The sequence below is a fragment of the Lithobates pipiens genome, unplaced genomic scaffold, assembly GCF_037356315.1.
Source record: "Lithobates pipiens isolate NorthernLeopardFrog02 unplaced genomic scaffold, aLitPip1_a1.2 Scaffold_8, whole genome shotgun sequence".
Classification (NCBI taxonomy): domain Eukaryota; kingdom Metazoa; phylum Chordata; class Amphibia; order Anura; family Ranidae; genus Lithobates; species Lithobates pipiens.
The window spans coordinates 486,165,219-486,184,867 of record NW_027507903.1 but is presented as its reverse complement, the minus strand read 5'-3'; the positions used below and the strand labels follow the sequence as shown (position 1 = coordinate 486,184,867).

The window sequence follows — 19,649 nt, the reverse complement described above, 5'->3', positions numbered from 1 at the left end:
TCTACTTGATTTTAGAGTTCTGTACCAGAACCCCACTGGACTGGCCATTGCAGGGGATGCCCAGAAGTGACCTTCAGACACTGGATTCTCTGTGTGGTGCTTTCCAGACTATATCCAGACAGGTCCAGAGCTATTTGCATTACCTCAACCTTGCCCTTTCTCTGAAGACTAAAGCTGGGCAAAGCTAGATTGAAATTCAGCCAGTTCAGCAGAGACTGGCTGAATTTGGAGCTGTGTGTGGCCCTCACTTGTTTGACAGAAGTCAATTGTTAGAATACTGTAGAACAGGCACTCTAGAAAACTTTTCTCTGCTGCAGCTACTGATTAGTGTATTCTGACAGCAGCAGGAGGCACTGTCAGAATACAGTGTCCCAGCAAAGGGGGTTATTCCATCCACCTCACATTACTTAGTGAATTGGCAAGTCAGGCTGAATGCAGGGAGTTGCCTCATTTACTTGAGTTCTAGGTGCCATTTTTTCCCTGTCACTGGCAGTTTTACTGCAGAAGGTATTCAATCCTGTGTCACTTGGTGCTAATGGCACTGGGTGGCATGTCAAAGGTGCACATTGTGTGCGCTTTCTCATCATACAATATGGATGAAGCTATTGCTTCTGCTTGCAAGATCAACATGGAACTTGGATTAGTGCTGGTTACCTCCACCTATCGGACTCTTGCCTGCTGTCCAGATTTTATGAGTATTTGAGGCCATGCTTCATACCATGCCTTACCACCACACAGTTGCAACATGTCTAGACTCTAGACACAGGGGCAGAGTCCTTAGACAAGTCTTCCTCTGTATTAAGGTGATCCCCCCACTTTCCAGAGTTGGGAGATATGTTAACCTTTCCAGATGCTTGTACAGCTTGCATTCCTGACATTTGGGTGCAGGAGTTTGTATTACAAGGCTGGAACCTGGAGTTCCAAGTAACCTTCCTGTGGCATCGCACTGATTAGCAGATCTTCATTAGGCCCTCTTGTGTCTTCTGGATTAAAGTGATTGTAGACAGTCACTTTGCAAAACAACCTATTCAGTTTTTTAAATGAAAGGCAAACATTTGTGTATAGATATAAAAAAACATTATAAATAGGGGGCGCATGCATGGGATCGAGGAAGATGGACACTTGGTCTCCTCGCTCAGCGCTGATGGAATGTCTCTCCTCGGATGATAAGGCACAGCCCACTCTCCGACACGGCTGAAACAGCTCCTGAGATGGTGGATACCACCAGGATCCTCTGGGTATACATTGCACGCCCCAGAACCGACAGTGCTACTGCTCCCATCAGAAAGCTTCCCCCACTCCAGAAAAATGAAAAGGTAAGGGCAAGATGGCGCCCAAGCCTCCGGAGTCAGATGACCTCATGCGACTCTGAGGACAGCCTGCACCAGTTCCCTTCTTATCTAGTCAGCCCCCTGAACATAGACTCTGATGTCATGCTTCACAAGTTCCACTCAATAGTGCTGGATGAAATCACCACAGCCTCCCACAAGCTCTCTGCTGACCTAGTTAAAGGTCTTAAAGAGCTAGGCCACAGCACTAATCAGTTGGAGCAATACATGGACCTGGCTACAACAGTGCTGGAGGGACATGAGGAGGAGGTTGATGAATTTAATTTTGAACTTGAGAGTCTGCAGGATAAGCTAGAGGATGCAGAGAACAGAGCTCCCAGAGATAACCTCTGCATCTGTGGAATCCATGAGACCACCACTGATCTGCAAAGAACCGCAATTGCTTTTCTTTAGGAGCTTGCACCTGATATCCCCCATGAGCGCTTGGAATTTGACCTTATACACAGGTCCCTGGCTCCTAAACCAACTGAGGGCCCTCTCAGGGATGTCATCAAGTTCAACTTACCGCACTAAAGAGAGGCTCAAGGGACCACCAAGACCTCTCTTTCCAGGGTAACCCCCTCCAACTCTTTGCCAACCTCTCCCCGGTTACTATTGCGAAGCAGAGGAATCTAAAGCCTTATCTGCAAATCCTGCAAACCCAGGGGATCCAGTACAGATGGGAGTTCCCCCTTAAGCTCTCATTCTCTCATAAAGGCTGCCAATTCCATGCTTCCTCCCTACCTTATCTGTGGCGGCACTTTCAGGTACTGCAGTTGGCTCTCAAAAGGTGACGCCATCTTCATCCGCTCGTCCAAGATCTTCCCAGCCACATGGCAGGCCTTCTCAGATGTCTCAACAAGGCTCTCAAGCCCGTCGCTCCCTCCAAGCTCAACGCTTCCAGGATGTGCCCAATGGCTGACAGAGTTGACAAGGTTCGCCTGGGATGTCTTAGATACTCTTGCTGCCCACTCTACCTGGAGCTTGATACTCCAATCAGCCTGATGACTCTCACTGTCCATTGTGGACTCTGATCCACATTACGTTGCTAACCTCATTTAGCTGGGGCCCAGATGAAGTAGGCACTTCAGTTTGTGACTCTCGTGTACCATCAGTCACTCACTGGATCCGGTTACCCCCATCCCCCCCTCCCCGTTTTAGGTTAAGTATTTTTTTATAACCGAACCCTGACTTGTACTTCTCAACAACATTGTCCCTTACTTGTTTGGAGAGTTCCTTGGTCTTCATGGCAGTGTTTGGTTAGTGGTACCTCTTGCTTAGATGTTGCAGCCTCTTGAGCATTTCAAAAAGGTGTGTATATGTAATGACAGATCATGTGACACTTAAATTGCACACAGGTGGACATCATTTCACTAATTATGTGACTTCTGAAGGTAATTAGTTACACCGGAGCTTTTTATGGGCTTCATGACAAAGGGGGTGAATACATACACACATGCCAATTATCAGTTTCCCAGCATACCTAGAGAACTAACCATTGTGTGTTCTCCTGCATATTGTGGTCAGTTTTTAACAGAGGGACTGGCAGGAACACCAGGGGTTTCACATAAAGGAAGCAATACAAAGTGATCGGGATACTTTTTTATACAAGTACATGGTACAGCAGACACATATTAGGAATGCTGGGGTAATAAACACTTTAAGGTGTCATTGCCCCAGTTTATGTTGTAGAATGGATTCAGGGGTTTTACTATAATCTACTGAATGCTCCTAAGCTCAAAGAAGGCATTCACCTCGTTCTGGATCGCAAAGCTCTGAATGTCTTCATTCGGCCTAGAAATATCACATTGGACCTAGATAAATCTATTACTTGTGCCCTTTTCCGAGGGGACTTTGTGTGGATATCAAAAGATGCTTACCTACATGTCATCATCTTTCCAGAACATCAGCAATTCCCACATTTTATTTTAGCCCCTTCATCACCAGTTTGTGGTCTTGCCCTTAAGCTACTCGTCTGCACCCTGGGTACTTATCCAGATGATTGCCACAAATAGACGGAAAAATTTCCCTAGTTCCTGCTGTTTTTGGTATTCATCACATAGGTAGGGGCGAGATTTTTCCTCACTTTCTCTTCTGCCTATTACCCATCAGATAGAGGAGATAATTTCCTCACTTTCTGTTCTATCTGTCTGATGCCCATCAAATAGGAAGAGGAGAGAATTCTCTCACTTTCTGTTCTGCCTGGTATCCATCAAATAAACAGAGAGATGAACTTCCTCACTTCTTGTTTTGCACGAAATCTATCACATAGGTAGGAAGTAAGCAAAACGTGTCCTATAGAGATCAGCAGTGAAGTGTTGACAGGGGTTGTAACCCTTCTGCAGTCTATCCAGAAAAAAAAGTTAATGGCTTAATTTTGTTTTCTCAAGGGGAAATCTTGTGCTACTGGTAGGTTTTAGAAAATTGGTCCTTTTGTCTGATAGCAGGTATGTAAACAGAATGGCTGAATAACCTTAGGTGATGGAAAATGTGTGTGTCTCTGCAGGTACTGTGGCACAGAGCAGCCTGAAATTTCTCATGCTAAACCCTGCTGTGCATTTTGCTGAGGTCCTAAAGGAGTGTCGTTCTATCATCATCGCTGGAGGCACCATGCAGCCGGTGAGAGAGGCACCTTGTCCCTGCATCGTCTCTGCCTTACAAGTTACTGTCATTATAGTGCTTCTCTTTAGAATGGGGAAGGCTGTTTATATTTCAAAGAGACTGTATAGTAGACTACATATTTATTTTAGAATAGGGACAAAAACAAAAAAAGATGAGATATAATGGGGTCAGCTGCTTATCTCTCATGGAAATTCCACTGGGCAGATCTCTTTCCGTAGATCCTGTGTTGCTGCCCACCTATAACATTTGATTTGCATAGCAACTTACCTTGAGATGTTCTCTCTCTTTCTTTGCATCTTTCATAATGTGAAGTTGTCGTGCTTCTTTCTCCATAAAAAAGCCTTCCTGGGCAGAGTACAGTAAGTTCTGTATAAAGTGTAAATGGTTGGCAAAATGTCAGGCCCTAATTGAAACTTGCTACTCTACAGGTTGATATCAGGCTTGCAGTTTGAGAGGCAAATTGATAGAAAGGAGTTGGAACAGGCGCTAAAAATAGTGCCTGTAAAGAGCTTCTCCTCTTGCTCCAGTGTGAAAGCCCGAGTGCTTTCACACTGGAGCTGTACGCTGGCAGGACGGTAAAAAATGTCCTGCAAGCCGCATCTTTGCAGTGCTGAATGCCCCTGGCCATTGAAATCAATGGGTAGCGCAGTTGCAGCATCACTTCTTTGCGGGTGGTTTTAACCCTTTTTCAGCCGCTAGCGGGGGTTAAAAGTGCCCCGCTAGCGGCTGAAAACCTCTGCAAAAATGAAGGGTTAACAGCACACACATTTAGCTGAGGTCACCCTAATTTAATAGTATTAAATAGTATTAAACCCAACAATAAACATTTATTATATTGCAGCTTACCAGTTATTAGCTTTGATGGCTGCATTCATTTTCTTTTTTTAGGCTTTCTTTCTTTTTTCATCTAACGATCCAACCAGTAAGTTTGTTGTTGTTGTTTTTTAAAAAAATTAGCTGTCCTGCAGATGTATTAGAGTGTTGCGACAAACCATTTACCACTGACAACGGTTCTTACAATGATCAGCTTTTTTTTTTTATTTGTGTAAAACCTTTATCCCAAAAGAGAAAAAAAAAAGTTAGCTGGAGTTCAGCTTCAATTAGTACATCTAACCCCCCCCCCCCCAAACTGACAATGGCGCTGTTCAGATGTCCCCCCTGTGCTCCTTCATCCAGAGTGGGGGCACTATAATGCAGGAGATGTGTTACTGTCCAGATCAAAAGAAAAAAGAAAACGAATGCAGCCACCACATTAATGATTGGTAAGTTGCAACATAATACATTTTTGGTTTTGGGTTTAATACCACTTTAAGAATGTAGATTCAGATTGCTGCAAATGCTGTTGCCTGACAGGTTCTCTTTAATGCACAGGTGTATGTGCTCCTCATTGCAATTTTTTTGGCAGCTAAAATAGTTCTGCATATGTTTTTCATCTTTGCGCTAAGCTGAACTTGCCCCATTTTCTGAATAGTAAAAAAAAAAAAAATCCCAGTGTACAGAAGGGAGGAATTAATTTCCTATCCACATCACACAGCACCTGATGAGCCTGATTGTGGCGGGCTCTGATACAGTCACAGTCAATCAGCCATACATTCACTGAAAAGGCTGCAAATGCCACATTCAAATTACCTAAAATGTCAGTCTGCTTCCAGGGGATTACATACTGATAGTAGGATCAGGAAGGTGGGGGGGGGGGGGTTTGGGGGTGTCTCCAGGGAGAGGAGGGCCACATGATCCCTAAATTATGATACATTTTATAACTCTTAATAGGCCAGATAAGAATTTCTGAACAGCTGGAGTACTGTCTGGGTGGGCGATCTGTAGTGCTCACTGCTAAACACTCCAAAAACCCCGCTAAGCACAATTGGCATGTAAACTGACCGCACAAAATAACGCCGATGTAATTACAGAAAAGCTTAACCTGTTCTGTGCAAAAAAACAAACAAACAGTTATCGGTGTCCTCATTTATTTTTTTTTTTTATTGCAGGTACTTATATAGTGCCGCCAATTTACACAGCACTTTACATATAGTACATTCACATCAGTCCCTGCTCTCAAGGAGCTTACAGCCTAAGGTCCCTAATTCACATTCATACATATATTAGGGCCAATTTGGACAGGATCTGATCAACCTACCAGCATGTCTTTAAAGTGTGGGAGGAAACCGGGGGAAACCCACGCAGGCGCAGGGAGAACATGCAAACTCCAGGCAGATGGGGGGGGCGATTTTTCGCCGTCCTGAACAGCCCAAAAAGACCCAATGACAGGGTTACGGTGGGAGGAAGGTTGGGGGCTTTCCTCCCACAATGGGAAATGATCACCTCCAATCAGTTTGTGCTGGGGATCATAAGAAGAGGTTATCGGTTGGAGTTTTCAGATCCTCCCCCACTCAGACTTCACAGAGATGCCAAAGTGCACAGAAAAATCTTGTGCTCTTCTGTCCTCCCTACAGGAGTTGGAAGAACAGGAGGTGGTGGTATGGGTCCCAATAGGCAGAGGCTTCTATTCCCACATCTTTGTGGTCCGCAAGCCTTCGGGAAAATTCAGGCTTATCCTGAATATAAAGCCTCTAAATGTTTTAGTCACCTACAAGAGATTCCGGAAGGATTTGGTGTACTCGGTGAAGGCACTTCTTCCACCAAATTGTTTCATGGCATCAACAGATTTTCAAAATGCATACATGCACATTCCCATAGCGGAGAGCCATCAGAAATTTCTCAGGCTGGCAGTAAAAATGGTGGAAGGGGTACTTCATCTCCAATTCAAAGCCCTTCCCTTTGGTCTGTCCTCTATCTTTACCAAGGTTATGGTGGAGGTACTGGCATTCCTGTGACTCAAGGGCATCTTGATAGTCGCATATCTAGACGACCTTCTCCTGTTTGCTCCTTCCTCGGAGTAGTTGGCTCAGGATCTTCGGGTAGCAAGAGACATCCTAGAAAACCTGGGTTGGCTCTTGAATCTGGAGAAATCCAATTTAGTTCCGTCCCAAAGAGTCCCCTTTTCTGGCCTTTGTGTTGGATTCGACAGAGCAAAGGGTCTTCATTCCCTTTGAGAAAGTTCAGAAGATAGGAAGGGCAATGTTGCTTCTCCAGGGCAACTCTCAGGTCTCAGTAAGAGGGGTTATGTCGGCCCTGGGCTTACTGACATCCACGCTTCCGGCAATGCAGTGGGCGGGGTTGCATTTTCGCCCTCTGCAACTATTCATTTTGAAGGCCTGGGATCACAGTCGGGGGTCTTTGGACTCTCTGGTTTCAATTCCATCCCAGGTCAATAGGTCCCTCTGGTGATTAAGGAAGGGGGCAAATCTGTCACAGGGCCTGGAGTGGGTCTTACCGGTGTCCAGGACTGTCACAACCGATGCGAGAGGCTCAGGCTGGGGAGCACATCTAGATTCCCGGATGGTACAGAATACCTGGGGGAAGATGGAAGTGATGAGGTCCTCGAATTGGAAGGAACTGAGAGCGGTAGATCTGGCTCTCAGAACCTTTCAAGGGGAACTTCAGGGACAACACGTGAGAGTCCGGTCAGACAACTCCTCGGGGTGGCCTATGTCAACAGACGGGGGGCACCAAGAACAGAACCCTTTGGATTCTGGCAGAATCCATTCTCAAATGGACCAAGGCCAACGTTCTGTCTCTCCCTGCGTTACATTTGAAAGGGGAACAGAATCAGGTAGCAGATTTCCTCAGAAGGAAAACTCTGAGGGAAAGCAACTGGGTGTTGAAACAGGAGATCTTTGGAAATGACCACCCAAAGATGGGGGTCCCCAGAGGTGGATCTGTTTGCCTCAAGGGAAAACACAAAATCGCGTCTTTTCTTTTCCCTAAGCAGGTGGGACGGGGTGTTAGGAGTGGATGCACTGGCTCAGAGCTGGGGGTTCTCCAGGTGTTATGCCTTCCCCCCCTCCTGTCCTGATTCCTGCAGTTTTAAGGAAATTCCAGGGGGAGGACACAACTCTCATTTTGATCGCCTGACTGGCCCGGGAGACCATGGTTCTCCATTCTGAAGGGTTTGGCTGCAGAATCTCCCTGGATGCTTCCAGTCCAGGAGGATCTTCTTTCCCAGGGGCCAATCTGTTGTCCTCAGGTAGAACGGTGGAACCTCGCAGCATGGCTTCTGAGGAAGCGTTACTGAGGGGCAAGGGGTTTTCTGATCGCTTAGTGGCCATTCTTCTGAATTGCAGAAAGAAGGAAACGCAGGCTATCTACCGGATGGTGTGGAAGCGTTTCAATAGTTGGTGCTTGGAAAGCTCCTTCGATGTACATAGCTCTGTAGCAGAGTTGGAATTTCTGCAGGCAGGGGCAGATAAAGGTCTAACCTTTAGTACCCTGAAGGGACAGGTATCCACCTTAAGTGTTTTTCTAGAAAAACAGCTATGGTAGCAGCAGATCCATGGATAGGGAGGTTTTTTTAAGGCCTTGAGTAGACAGAGGCCAGTCATAATCTCCCCTTTCCCTGTGTGGGATCTTTCTTTAGTCTTACAGGCAGTCACAGGGGGACCTTTTCAGCCATTGGGAACCTGCACGTTAAAATTGATCAAGATGGTATTTCTGGTGGCGATCGCTACGACAAGGAGAGTAAGTGAACTTGAAGCCCTCTCGGTGAGGGCACTTTTTTTTCAGGTTTTTCCGGACCGTATAGTGTTTAAAACGGATCCGGATTTTTGCCAAAATTAGCCTCTAAATTTCATAGAGGTCAGGAAATTGTTTTTACCTACTTTTTGTTCGAATCCTGTGAGGGAACAGGAACATATTTTTCATAATTTGGATGTTAGAGGGTGTGTCCTGCAATATTTAGAGAGTACAAGTCAGTTTAGGAAGTCTGACTCTTTTATTTTGTGTTATTTTCAGGGGCCAAGAAAGGATGCAGAACCTCAAGGTGTACAATTGTCAGGTGGTTGAGGATAGTGATTAGTTAGGCCTATGTGATTGGGGGGGTGGAGCCAACAGTGGGGATTAGGGCACACTCTCTACCAGGTCAGTGGCGACTTCTCAAGCAGAGTGGGCTGATGCTTCTCCTGAGCAGATTTGTAGGGCTGCAACATGGTCCAGTTTTTCTACATTTGTGAAGCACTACAGATTAGACCTGCTGTCTGCTAAGGATCAAGCCTATGGTCGTAAGGTGCTGCAGGCGGTAGTCCCACCCTAAGGTAAGGTGCTCGCTTATCCTCTCTATGGTGGCTGTCCTGAAAGACAATTTTGGGAAAAACTGAGTTACTTACTGGTAACATCCTTTTCCAGGAGTCTTTCAAGACAGTACCGGTTCCCACCCAGATTTGAACTTTATGGAGGGCTCATGGCATGAGACCGTCAGGTAAGAGAAAATGTTTGGTTTGTCGTGTTCTTGTGTCTCCCCAGTTGGCCGGAGGTACTCGTGAATAACTGAGGGGCCAGCGGGAGGATGAGGCCTAAATCTTAAGATTGATGGCGGTGATTCCTAAGATGGGAGGAGCCAGGGTCTCTCTATGGTGGCTCTCCTGAAAGACTCCTGGAAAAGGATTTTTTCCTTAAAATTCCCTCCTAAAACTTGGGGTGCGTGTTATATGCCGATAAATACGGTATATATATTTTTGGCACATTTTTGGGCATTTATACATGTTATGCACTTTTCTTTGTGGTTACCATATCACTTTGCACTTTAATATTTTGTTACTGATACCTTACCTATGGTGCATTTTTTGCTTTAGTATTTGTGTTTTTTTCAGAAACCGCAAGATCACTATATATATATATATATATATATATATATATATATATATATATATATATATATATAATATTTTTTGTTATATAAATATTATTATATATATTCTTTGATTTACCACATTGGCAGTGAGTAGGCTATATACAGAGTTTAAATGCCTTATTGCTGGACATTTAAAACCAGAACAGAAACAAAAAATATGGGACTTTAAATATACACCTCCAATAGTATTTACACATTGATAAAAATAACATCAATCATTATTGTACACATTTGAGGTGTATGTGGAGTTATTGTATTCTGAAAGAGGCTTGCCCGCCATTAGAATACACTCATCAGGACTGTCGGTTATAGCCGGCGGCACTGATTGAGTGAAAATTGGTTGAACAGAAGTCGATCGAGAGGCCTGATTTCTGTACAACCATCTTGCCCTTGGGTGAATTGAAATTTGCGGATTCCCTGCTAAACCAGCTGATTTTCCATCCATCTTTGGCCGACTTTAGGGAGGGTTTCTCTCACTTTAAAGAGATTTCTTCTTGCTTTCTGTTGTGTTTCTGGGACAGGTAGTGAAGGAATACCTCCCTGACCTGACAGACAGCAAAAGAAACTGATGAATTTTAAGCCTTCATCCAAATGTAAGAAATAAATGGTCATAAATGCACGTTTAGATTATCATTCATATCTATATATATAAAAATGCTAAATTTACTATAGTTTTTCTAAATTAGTTTAAAATCAATTTCAGTGTTAAATGATTTTTGTATATTTAAGTACTTTTGCACTTTTCACAATATACACCGAAAGAGAGAAGAACTATTAAAACAAGCATGTATCACCATCCTGCTGAAGACACAATGACAGATGCCCCAGATGCTGACTGGCTGGTGACAGCTATGCCACGCGCCTGTACTCTGCTTTGTTTGTGTGTTTTGTGTACTGCAGCCAGATTTCCTCTTGTCTTTTGTGACAGAACAACAATTAGCTAGTGACAACCTACAAATTGTTATTGAGTACAACTTCCGTATATACACAGCTGTCACATGCATCCCTGTCCTTGCATCTGTCTTCTAGGTTTTGGATTTTAAGCAGCAGCTGTTGATATCAGCGGGACTCAGCCCAGACCGAATAGTGGAGTTCTCCTGCGGTGAGTCTGGGCCTTTCCATATTTTATATGAACCTTCTATCAGAAGATGTTTTATATACCTATAGACATTAGATAAAAGTTGTGACAAACTGAGGGGGTAATGAGAAGGGCTGCATCTTTTAGAGATCAATATGGTTTTATTTAGGTATGTCTAATGCCAATATTTCCACAAGCTGCTTTCTGAAGAATAGGAGATGTTTTTTTGTAGTAACGAACTAAAGAAATAGGGAAGAGAGCAATAGTTCTTTCAAGTTCAGCTTTGGCTAAGAATCATATTAACCACTTCAGACCCGGAAGATTTGGCTGCTGAATGACTGGGCCGTTTTTTTGCGGCACTGCATTGATTTAACTGACAATTGCGCAGTCGTGCAACGCTGTACCCAAACAAACTTGACATCTTTTTTTTTCCCCACAAATAGAGCTTTATTTTGGTGGTATTTGATCGTCTCTGCGGTTTTTATTTTTTGCGCTATAAACAAAAAAAGTGACAATGTTGAAAAAAAAACACTATTTTGTACTTTTTGCTATAATAAATATCCCAAATTTCTTCTCAGTTTAGGCCGATATGTATTCTTCTACATATTTTTGGTAAATAAAAAAATAGCAATAAGCGTATATTGATTGGTTTGCTTAAAAGTTATAGCGTCTACAAAATAGGGGATAGATTTATAGCATTTATTTTTATTTTTATTAGTAATGGCGGCGATCTGCCATTTTTATCGGGACTGCAACATTGCGGTAGACACCGGGCACTTTTGACGCATTTTTGGGACCATTGGCATTTATGCAGCAATCGGTGCTATAAAAAGGCACTGATTATTGTAAAAGTGGCACTGGCAGGGAAGGGGTTAACTAGGGGCAATCAAGGGGTTAACTGTTTTCCATAGGTGTGTTTCTAACTGTAGGGGGAGGGGACTGACCTAGAGAAAATGACAGATCGTGGGTCCTAGCTATTAGAAACACACGATCTGTCTCTCCTCGCAGAACAGGGATTTGAGTGTTTACACACACACTTCCGTGTTCTGCCTCTCGTGCCCACGATCTCTCGTGACCGGCAGTCATCGTGACCTTTCTGGCCACGAGCATCAGCACCACACGTGCCTGCTATCCCGATCCCACGAGCCGACGTATGGCTACGTGGGGATCGTGCCGACCTGCCGCAGTAAAACAACGGCAGCTGGCCGGCAAGCGGTTAAGCTACACTATATTGTCAAAAGGGCTCCCCCTTAGTTATAACAGCTTCAACTCTTCTGGGAAGGCTGTCTACGAGGTTTAGGAGTGTCTATGGGAATGTTTAACCAGAAGTGCATTTGTGAGGTAAGGCAATGATGTTGGACAAGATGGCCCGGCTCGCAGTGTCTTCTCTAATTCATCCCAAAGGTATTCTATCGGGTTGAGGTCAGGACTTTGTGCAGGCCAGTCAAGTTCCCCCACCCCAAACTTGCTCATCCGTGTCTTTATGGACTTTGTTTTGTACACTGGTGCGCAGTCATGTTGGAACAGGAAGGGGCCATCCCCAAACAGTTCCCACAAAGTTGGGAGCATGAAATTGTCTCCCTTCTAAAGAAGAGCATCCCCACAACATGATGATGCCATGTTTCACGGTGATGATGGTGTGTTCAGGGTGATGTGCAGTGTTAGTTTTCCGCCACACATAGCGTTTTGCTTTTAGGCCAAAAAGTAAAATTTTGGTCTCATCTAACCACAGCACCTTCTTCCACATGTTTGCTGTGTCCTCCCCATGACTTCTCACAAACTGCAAAAGGGACTTCTTATGGCTTTCTTTTAACAATGGATTTCTTCTTGCCAGTCTTCCATAAAGGCCAGATTTGTGGAGTGCATGACTAATAGTTGTCCTGTGGACAGATTCTCCCACCTAAGCTGTGGATCTCTGCAGCTCCTCCGGAGTTACCATGGACCTCTTGGCTGCTTCTCTGATTAATGCTCTCCTTGCCCGGTATGTCAGTTTAGGTGGACAGCCATATATTGGGTAGGTTTGCAGTTGGGTCATACTCTCCATTTTCATATGATGGATTGAACAGTGCTCTGTGAGATATTTTTTTAGAACCTAACTCTGCTTTAAACTTCTCCACAACTTTATCCCTGACCTGTCTGGTGTGTTCCTTGGCCTTCATGATGCTGTTTGTTTGCTAAGGTTCTCTTAAATCCTTAAGTGAGGGCTTCACTTAACAGTTGTATTTATACAGAGATTGAATTACACACAGGTGGACTCTTTTACTAATTAGATGACTTCTGAAGGCAATTGGTTCCACTATATTTTAGTTAGCGGTACCAGAGTAAAGGGAGATGAATACAAATGCACGTCACACTTTTCAGAAAAAAGTTTGAAAACTATAATTTTCCTTCCAGTTCACAATTATGTGCCAATTTGTGTTGGTCTATTACGTAAAATCTCAATAAAATACATTTACGTTTTTGGTTGTGACATGACAAAATGTGGAAAATGTAGCCTGCTGTCGGCTGAATCTTGGACACAGGAGTTCAAAACAAAGCTCACTCCTGCACAAATACTGGCTATACTTAAAGGGGTTGTAAACCCTAATGGTTTTTCACCTTAATGCATTCTATGCATTAAGGTGGAAAACCTTCTGTGGTGCTGCAGCCCCCACCCCCATTTTAATTACTCCACACCGATCCTTCTCCGGCCGGGAATGAGCACACCAGCTCTACCGCGTGTCTCGTGTCCTGATTGGATAGATTGATAGCAGTGCAGCCATTAGCTCCCGCTGCTGTCGATCAAATCCAATGATGCAGTGTCGGGGGGCGGGGCTGAGTCCTGCATTCACTGTGAATGGACACAGATACAAAACCCGGGAAAGCGCCCGCATGGGTGTCCACCAAGGAGAGCGCTTCTCCAACGTGGACACTCGATGCGGGGAGGAGCCAGGAGCACCGCTGAGGGACCCCAGAAGAGGTAGTTCAGGCCACTTTGTTCAAAAATAACTGCACAGTGGAGGTAAGTATGACATGTTTGTTTTTTAAAAATAAATAAACGAAGGTTTACAACCCCTTTTAATCACAATAACAAGTAGGGGTGCACCGAATGGGTTTTTTGGTGCCGAAACTGATACCGAAAATGAAAAATACACTAGGCCGAAAACCGAAACCATTACCGAAGCACCGATACGGAAACATATTTTTTTTAAAAATGTTTATACAGGAGATGGTCAGAGACTGGGGACATGGTGCAGGAGATTGTCAGAGACTGGGAACGTGGTGCAGGAGATGGTCAGAGACTGGGAACGTGGTGCAGGAGATGGTCAGAGACTGGGAACGTGGTACAGGAGATGGTCAGAGACTGGGGACATGGTACAGGAGATGGTCAGAGACAGAGGACGTGGTACAGGAGATGATCAGAGACTGGGAACATGGTACAGGAGATGGTTAGACTGGGCACATGGTACAGGAGATGGTCAGCAGGGCCGCTGATAAGCCAGTACAGCCAGCCCTGTTGTACCGGGCCCGGCCAGCAGGGGGGGCCTGTGCAGCTTCAAAGACAGTTCAGTGGAGAAAACCCAAAAAACGCTTTCTAATTTACAAGTGGCTCCCTGCGCTCATTGTACACTACACACTGGATCTTTCCATTACAAAATCCTGGAAACAGAATCCAGGAATCTGTGCCTCCCAGGACCTCAGCTGAGCTCTGTAATCCAGTCCAGAGCTTCTAGATTGCCTTCTCCACAGACCCAAGACCACACCCCTCCGCTGCTCTCATTGGTTGGAGGAGAGAAGTCTAATTAGCAGCCCGGGACGGGAGCTTCTTAGGTAAGAGACATGCTGCTGTGCAGGAGAGTTCTCTCATGTTGGCACAGATTAAAACAGGCCCACTGACACTGCATCTGGCCTGCCAGCACAGACACAACACGAACAGTCAGAAATGTTTTGTAATGTAAACGATCCTAACACCTCCTGAGAAGCCCCCTCCCCCACCAACCTGAAATGGGGACTGATGTTGAGAGGTGCTCTGCTGTGATGGAGGGGGCTCTGCTGTGATGGAGGGGACTCTGCTGTGATGGAGGGGACTCTGCTGTGATGGAGGGGACTCTGCTGTGATGGAGGGGGCTCTGCTGTGATGGAGGGGGCTCTGCTGTGATACAAAGGGCTCTGCTGTGATATAATGGGCTCTGCTGTGATATAAGGGGACTCTGCTGTGATATAAGGGGACTCTGCTGTGATATAAGGGGACTCTGCTGTGATGGTGGGGGCTCTGCTGTGATGGTGGGGGCTCTGCTGTGATGGAGGGGGCTCTGAGGGGACTCTGCTGTGATTGGAGGGGACTCTGCTGTGATTGGAGGGGACTCTGCTGTGATGGAGGGGGCTCTGCTGTGATGGAGGGGGCTCTGCTGTGATGGAGGGGGCTCTGCTGTGATATAAGGGGACTCTGCTGTGATATAAGGGGACTCTGCTGTGATGGTGGGGGCTCTGATGTGATGGAGGGGACTCTGCTGTGATGGAGGGGACTCTGTTGTGATGGAGGGGGCTCTGCTGTGATACAAGGGGCTCTGATGTGATACAAGGGGCTCTGATGTGATATAAGGGGCTCTGATGTGATGGAGGGGACTCTGCTGTGATGGAGGGGGCTCTGATGGAGGGGACTCTGCTGTGATGGAGAGGGCTCTGCTGTGATGGAGAGGGCTCTGCTGTGATGGAGGGGGCTCTGCTGTGATGGAGGGGGCTCTGCTGGAGGGGGCTCTGCTGTGATGGAGGGGGCTCTTCTGTGATGGAGGGGACTCTGTCCGTTGTTCTACTGACATACCCCCCGCATCTTCTGCCAGTTATACTGACTTTGCTGCATATTTTAATATAATGCACATAAATAAAAAAAGATTGTAAGTTTACAAAGTAAGACATGGGCACCTCTTGGCATCATTAACCCCTTCCCACCTATATCAGCCCTTTCGCTGGATGGATAGGTGGGGTTGAGGTTGGGGCAGAAGGGGGCCCCATCAGGTAGGCTGTACGGGGCCCCATGGTTTCTATCAGCAGCCCTGATGGTCAGACTGAGGACATGGTACAGGAGATGGTCAGAGACTGGGGACCTGGTGCAGGAGATGGTCAGAGACTGGGAACGTGGTGCAGGAGATGGTCAGAGACTGGGAACGTGGTGCAGGAGATGGCCAGAGACTGGGAACGTGGTGCAGGAGATGGTCAGAGACTGGGAACGTGGTACAGGAGATGGTCAGAGACTGGGGACGTGGTACAGGAGATGGTCAGAGACTGGGGACATGGTACAGGAGATGGTCAGAGACAGAGGACGTGGTACAGGAGATGGTCAGACTGGGCACATGGTACAGGAGATGGTCAGACTGGGGACATGGTACAGGAGATGGTCAGACTGGGGACATGGTACAGGAGATGGTCAGACTGGGGACTTGGTACAGGAGATGGTCAGACTGGGGACATGGTACAGGAGATGGTCAGACTGGGGACTTGGTACAGGAGATGGTCAGACTGGGGACTTGGTACAGGAGATGGTCAGACTGGGGACATGGTACAGGAGATGGTCAGACTGGGGACATGGTACAGGAGATGGTCAGACTGGGGACTTGGTACAGGAGATGGTCAGACTGGGGACATGGTACAGGAGATGGTCAGACTGGGGACTTGGTACAGGAGATGGTCAGACTGGGGACATGGTACAGGAGATGGTCAGACTGGGGACATGGTACAGGAGATGGTCAGACTGGGGACTTGGTACAGGAGATGGTCAGACTGGGGACTTGGTACAGGAGATGGTCAGACTGGGGACTTGGTACAGGAGATGGTCAGACTGGGGACATGGTACAGGAGATGGTCAGAGACAGAGGACGTGGTACAGGAGATGGTCAGAGACAGAGGACGTGGTACAGGAGATGATCGGAGACTGGGAACATGGTACAGGAGATGGTTAGACTGGGCACATGGTACAGGAGATGGTTAGACTGGGCACATGGTACAGGAGATGGTCAGACTGGGGACTTGGTACAGGAGATGGTCAGACTGGGGACTTGGTACAGGAGATGGTCAGACTGGGGACTTGGTACAGGAGATGGTCAGACTGGGGACTTGGTACAGGAGATGGTCAGACTGGGGACTTGGTACAGGAGATGGTCAGACTGGGGACTTGGTACAGGAGATGGTCAGACTGGGGACTTGGTACAGGAGATGGTCAGACTGGGGACATGGTACAGGACGTGGTACAGGAGATGGTCAGAGACAGAGGACGCGGTACAGGAGATGGTCAGAGACAGAGGACGTGGTACAGGAGATGGTCAGGGACAGAGGACGTGGTACAGGAGATCAATGCAGCCTCACCAGTGCCCATCAGATGCAGCCAGCCAGAGTGTCCCCCATTGCAGCCAGAGTGTGAAGGGAAGAGAGGAGAGCCACCTCCACCGCCTGTTTGATCACAGCGCCAGGAACATCACAGCCGTCACATACAGCCCCTCCCCCTTGTTTGGGCAATTTGATAGACAGATCACCCATCCAATCCCGCGGGTGATCTGTCTATCAAAGTGCCCGGACAAGGGGGAGGGGCTGTATGTGACGGCTCGCAGCTGGGAACACACAGCTATTGAAATGAAAGCTGTGATGTTCCCGGCACTGTGATCAAACAGGCGTCGGAGGTGGCTCTCCTGCACTATAGGACACCCCCATGATGGGCGGCACCAGGGGCGCGGGGTGGAGCCCTGCCCCCACCCAGGCGATACACCATTAGCGGCTCCATTATGAGGCGTTTTTTCTCTTGCGGCAAATTGCCGAAAAGGCCATTTTCGGCCGATATGTTTCAGAGGCCGAAATTTCGGTGCATCCCTAATAACAAGATATGTCCTATTACCAGTTAAACCCAAATGGGATTCTAAATATGTAGAGAAACTGACAGTGAAGACCAAACTGAAACCGTGTTGCTTCTGTACACTATGTAGTCCTCCACGCTTTAATGGATTCTTCATGGAAATAAACTGAGAGCACATTCAGCCTGTGACATATAAGCTGAAATTCTAGGCTTTTTCTGCCAGTAGGTAGATACCTCTGCACTAGGGTTCTACAGGCTGCTGTTACCAGTCTCTCCTAAAAATACAGATTGCCTGACTTCTATGCTAAACCAATGGTATCAATGCTGTTTGTCACAAGTATACAAGTTAGCTGCTCTGGCTCTTTGCTCTCTTTTCACTGGTTGCATGTTTTTTCTGAGTTAGCGACTTAAAATATTAAAGAGAGTATTTATCTGTCCATTCAGCTGATAACATGTGACAGTTATACATAGAAAACCACCTGCCCCACCTAAGATAAGTTATAGTTGTGACCTCTTCTCTGTGCCCTCCCAACAGGACATGTCATCCCGCCTGAGAACATATTACCCATAGTGCTTTGCAGTGGGCCCACCAATCAGCAGTTGGAATTTACCTATCGGAAAAGGGATTTGCCTGAGATGGTAAGCACAGCTTATAACATTTACACTCGAGACAGCAGAAAAACTGCTTTTAATGAATAAGAGAAAAAAAAAAGAGTTGACATATTGACTACATATTAGCCAGTAAAAGTAACACAAGCATTGTGCTTTATTAAATACCTCCTGATGAGTTGGACCTTTCCACACCAGCATACAGATGAGCTGGACGATTGCAGTAAAAGGTCGGAGAACGAGACACCCTGCTATACAGTGCATGAGCACTTTACACTGATTTTTATTGCTCTCTGGGAAACCTGTGCTTTGTCTGTAGAGTTCTGAGACACCCAACCTGAGGCAGAGCTAGAGCTCTCCAATCAGTAGGGAGCTTGAATTTTGCTTATTGGAGAGCTCTAGCTCTGACTCGGAAAAGAAAGTATTGGACCCCTGCGTCCACACACAGAGAGCAAAGGTCCTTCTCTACAGCATGTTGGCAGGGCACAAGCTTTTCTGCTCACGCTGCGGCTGCCTTTATAAAGAAAACAAACTGTAATGTTGCGTACACACGATCGGAATTCCACTCAAGCTTGTGTTGCCTACACACGGTCACACCAAATTACGACCGCCGAGAACACGGTGACGTACAACACTACGACGAGCCGCGAAAATTAAGTTCAATGTTTCCGAGCATGCGTCAAATTGTTTCCGATCATGTGCCGGAATTTGGCGCATCGGAATTGACACAGACGATCGGAATTTCTGATAAAAACTTTTTCCATCGGAAAAATTGAGAACCTGCTCTCAATCTTTTGCTGGCCGAAATTCCGCCAGCAAAAGTCCGATGGAGCATACACACGGTCGCATTTTCCAATGAAAAGCTCTGATCTGTCTTTTGCTGGCCGAATCTCCGATCGTGTGTACCTGACATCAGACTTTGCACACCCTTTGTTTTGATGCACCTGAAATGTATTTAGCTGATTTAAAATGTAAGGTCAGTTTGGCTTCAAAGCTGAACTCCAAGAAGGTATAAAACTATTCCGTGAATGCAATTATATATTTATAAAAAAAAACTTTCAATTGTTAATGTACCCTCCTGCACAGCAGCATTCAGAGCAGGGAGTTAAAGCAGAGTTCCACCCAAAAATGGAACTTCCGCTTTAAGTACTCGTGACCCTCTGAGATGCCACATTTGGCTTGTCATTTTGAAGGGGGGATGAGTACCCAGCTCCCACTTCCTCTCTTGGCGCCGCGATGCAGGAAGATAGTTCACCTCTCCCCCCTCCCTCCCTGCAATCTTCTGGGACGTGTCACAGGTCCCAGAAGACTGCCCAGCCATTTATAGCATGCGGCTCGCGCCCAGCTGTGAGGACACAGACGGATGCCCACACTTGCAATGCCGGCGGGGGAGAGAAGCGGGGCTTCGGGTGGCCGAATTGCTGGACTGGGGGACAGGTGTCTATT

At 46.3% G+C, this 19,649-nt stretch overlaps 1 protein-coding gene across 1 annotated transcript in view; it reads left to right on the top strand.

The window, feature by feature from the left end:
• The window catches only part of DDX11 (DEAD/H-box helicase 11), a 161,131-nt gene that overhangs the window by 122,700 nt on the left and 18,782 nt on the right, over nt 1-19,649 (top strand). Inside the window, exons 18-20 of the mRNA XM_077468971.1 lie at nt 3,835-3,947; nt 10,726-10,798; nt 18,130-18,233. Of these exons, the coding sequence (XP_077325097.1) occupies nt 3,835-3,947; nt 10,726-10,798; nt 18,130-18,233 (290 nt within the window). The remainder of the gene's footprint in view (nt 1-3,834; nt 3,948-10,725; nt 10,799-18,129; nt 18,234-19,649) is intronic.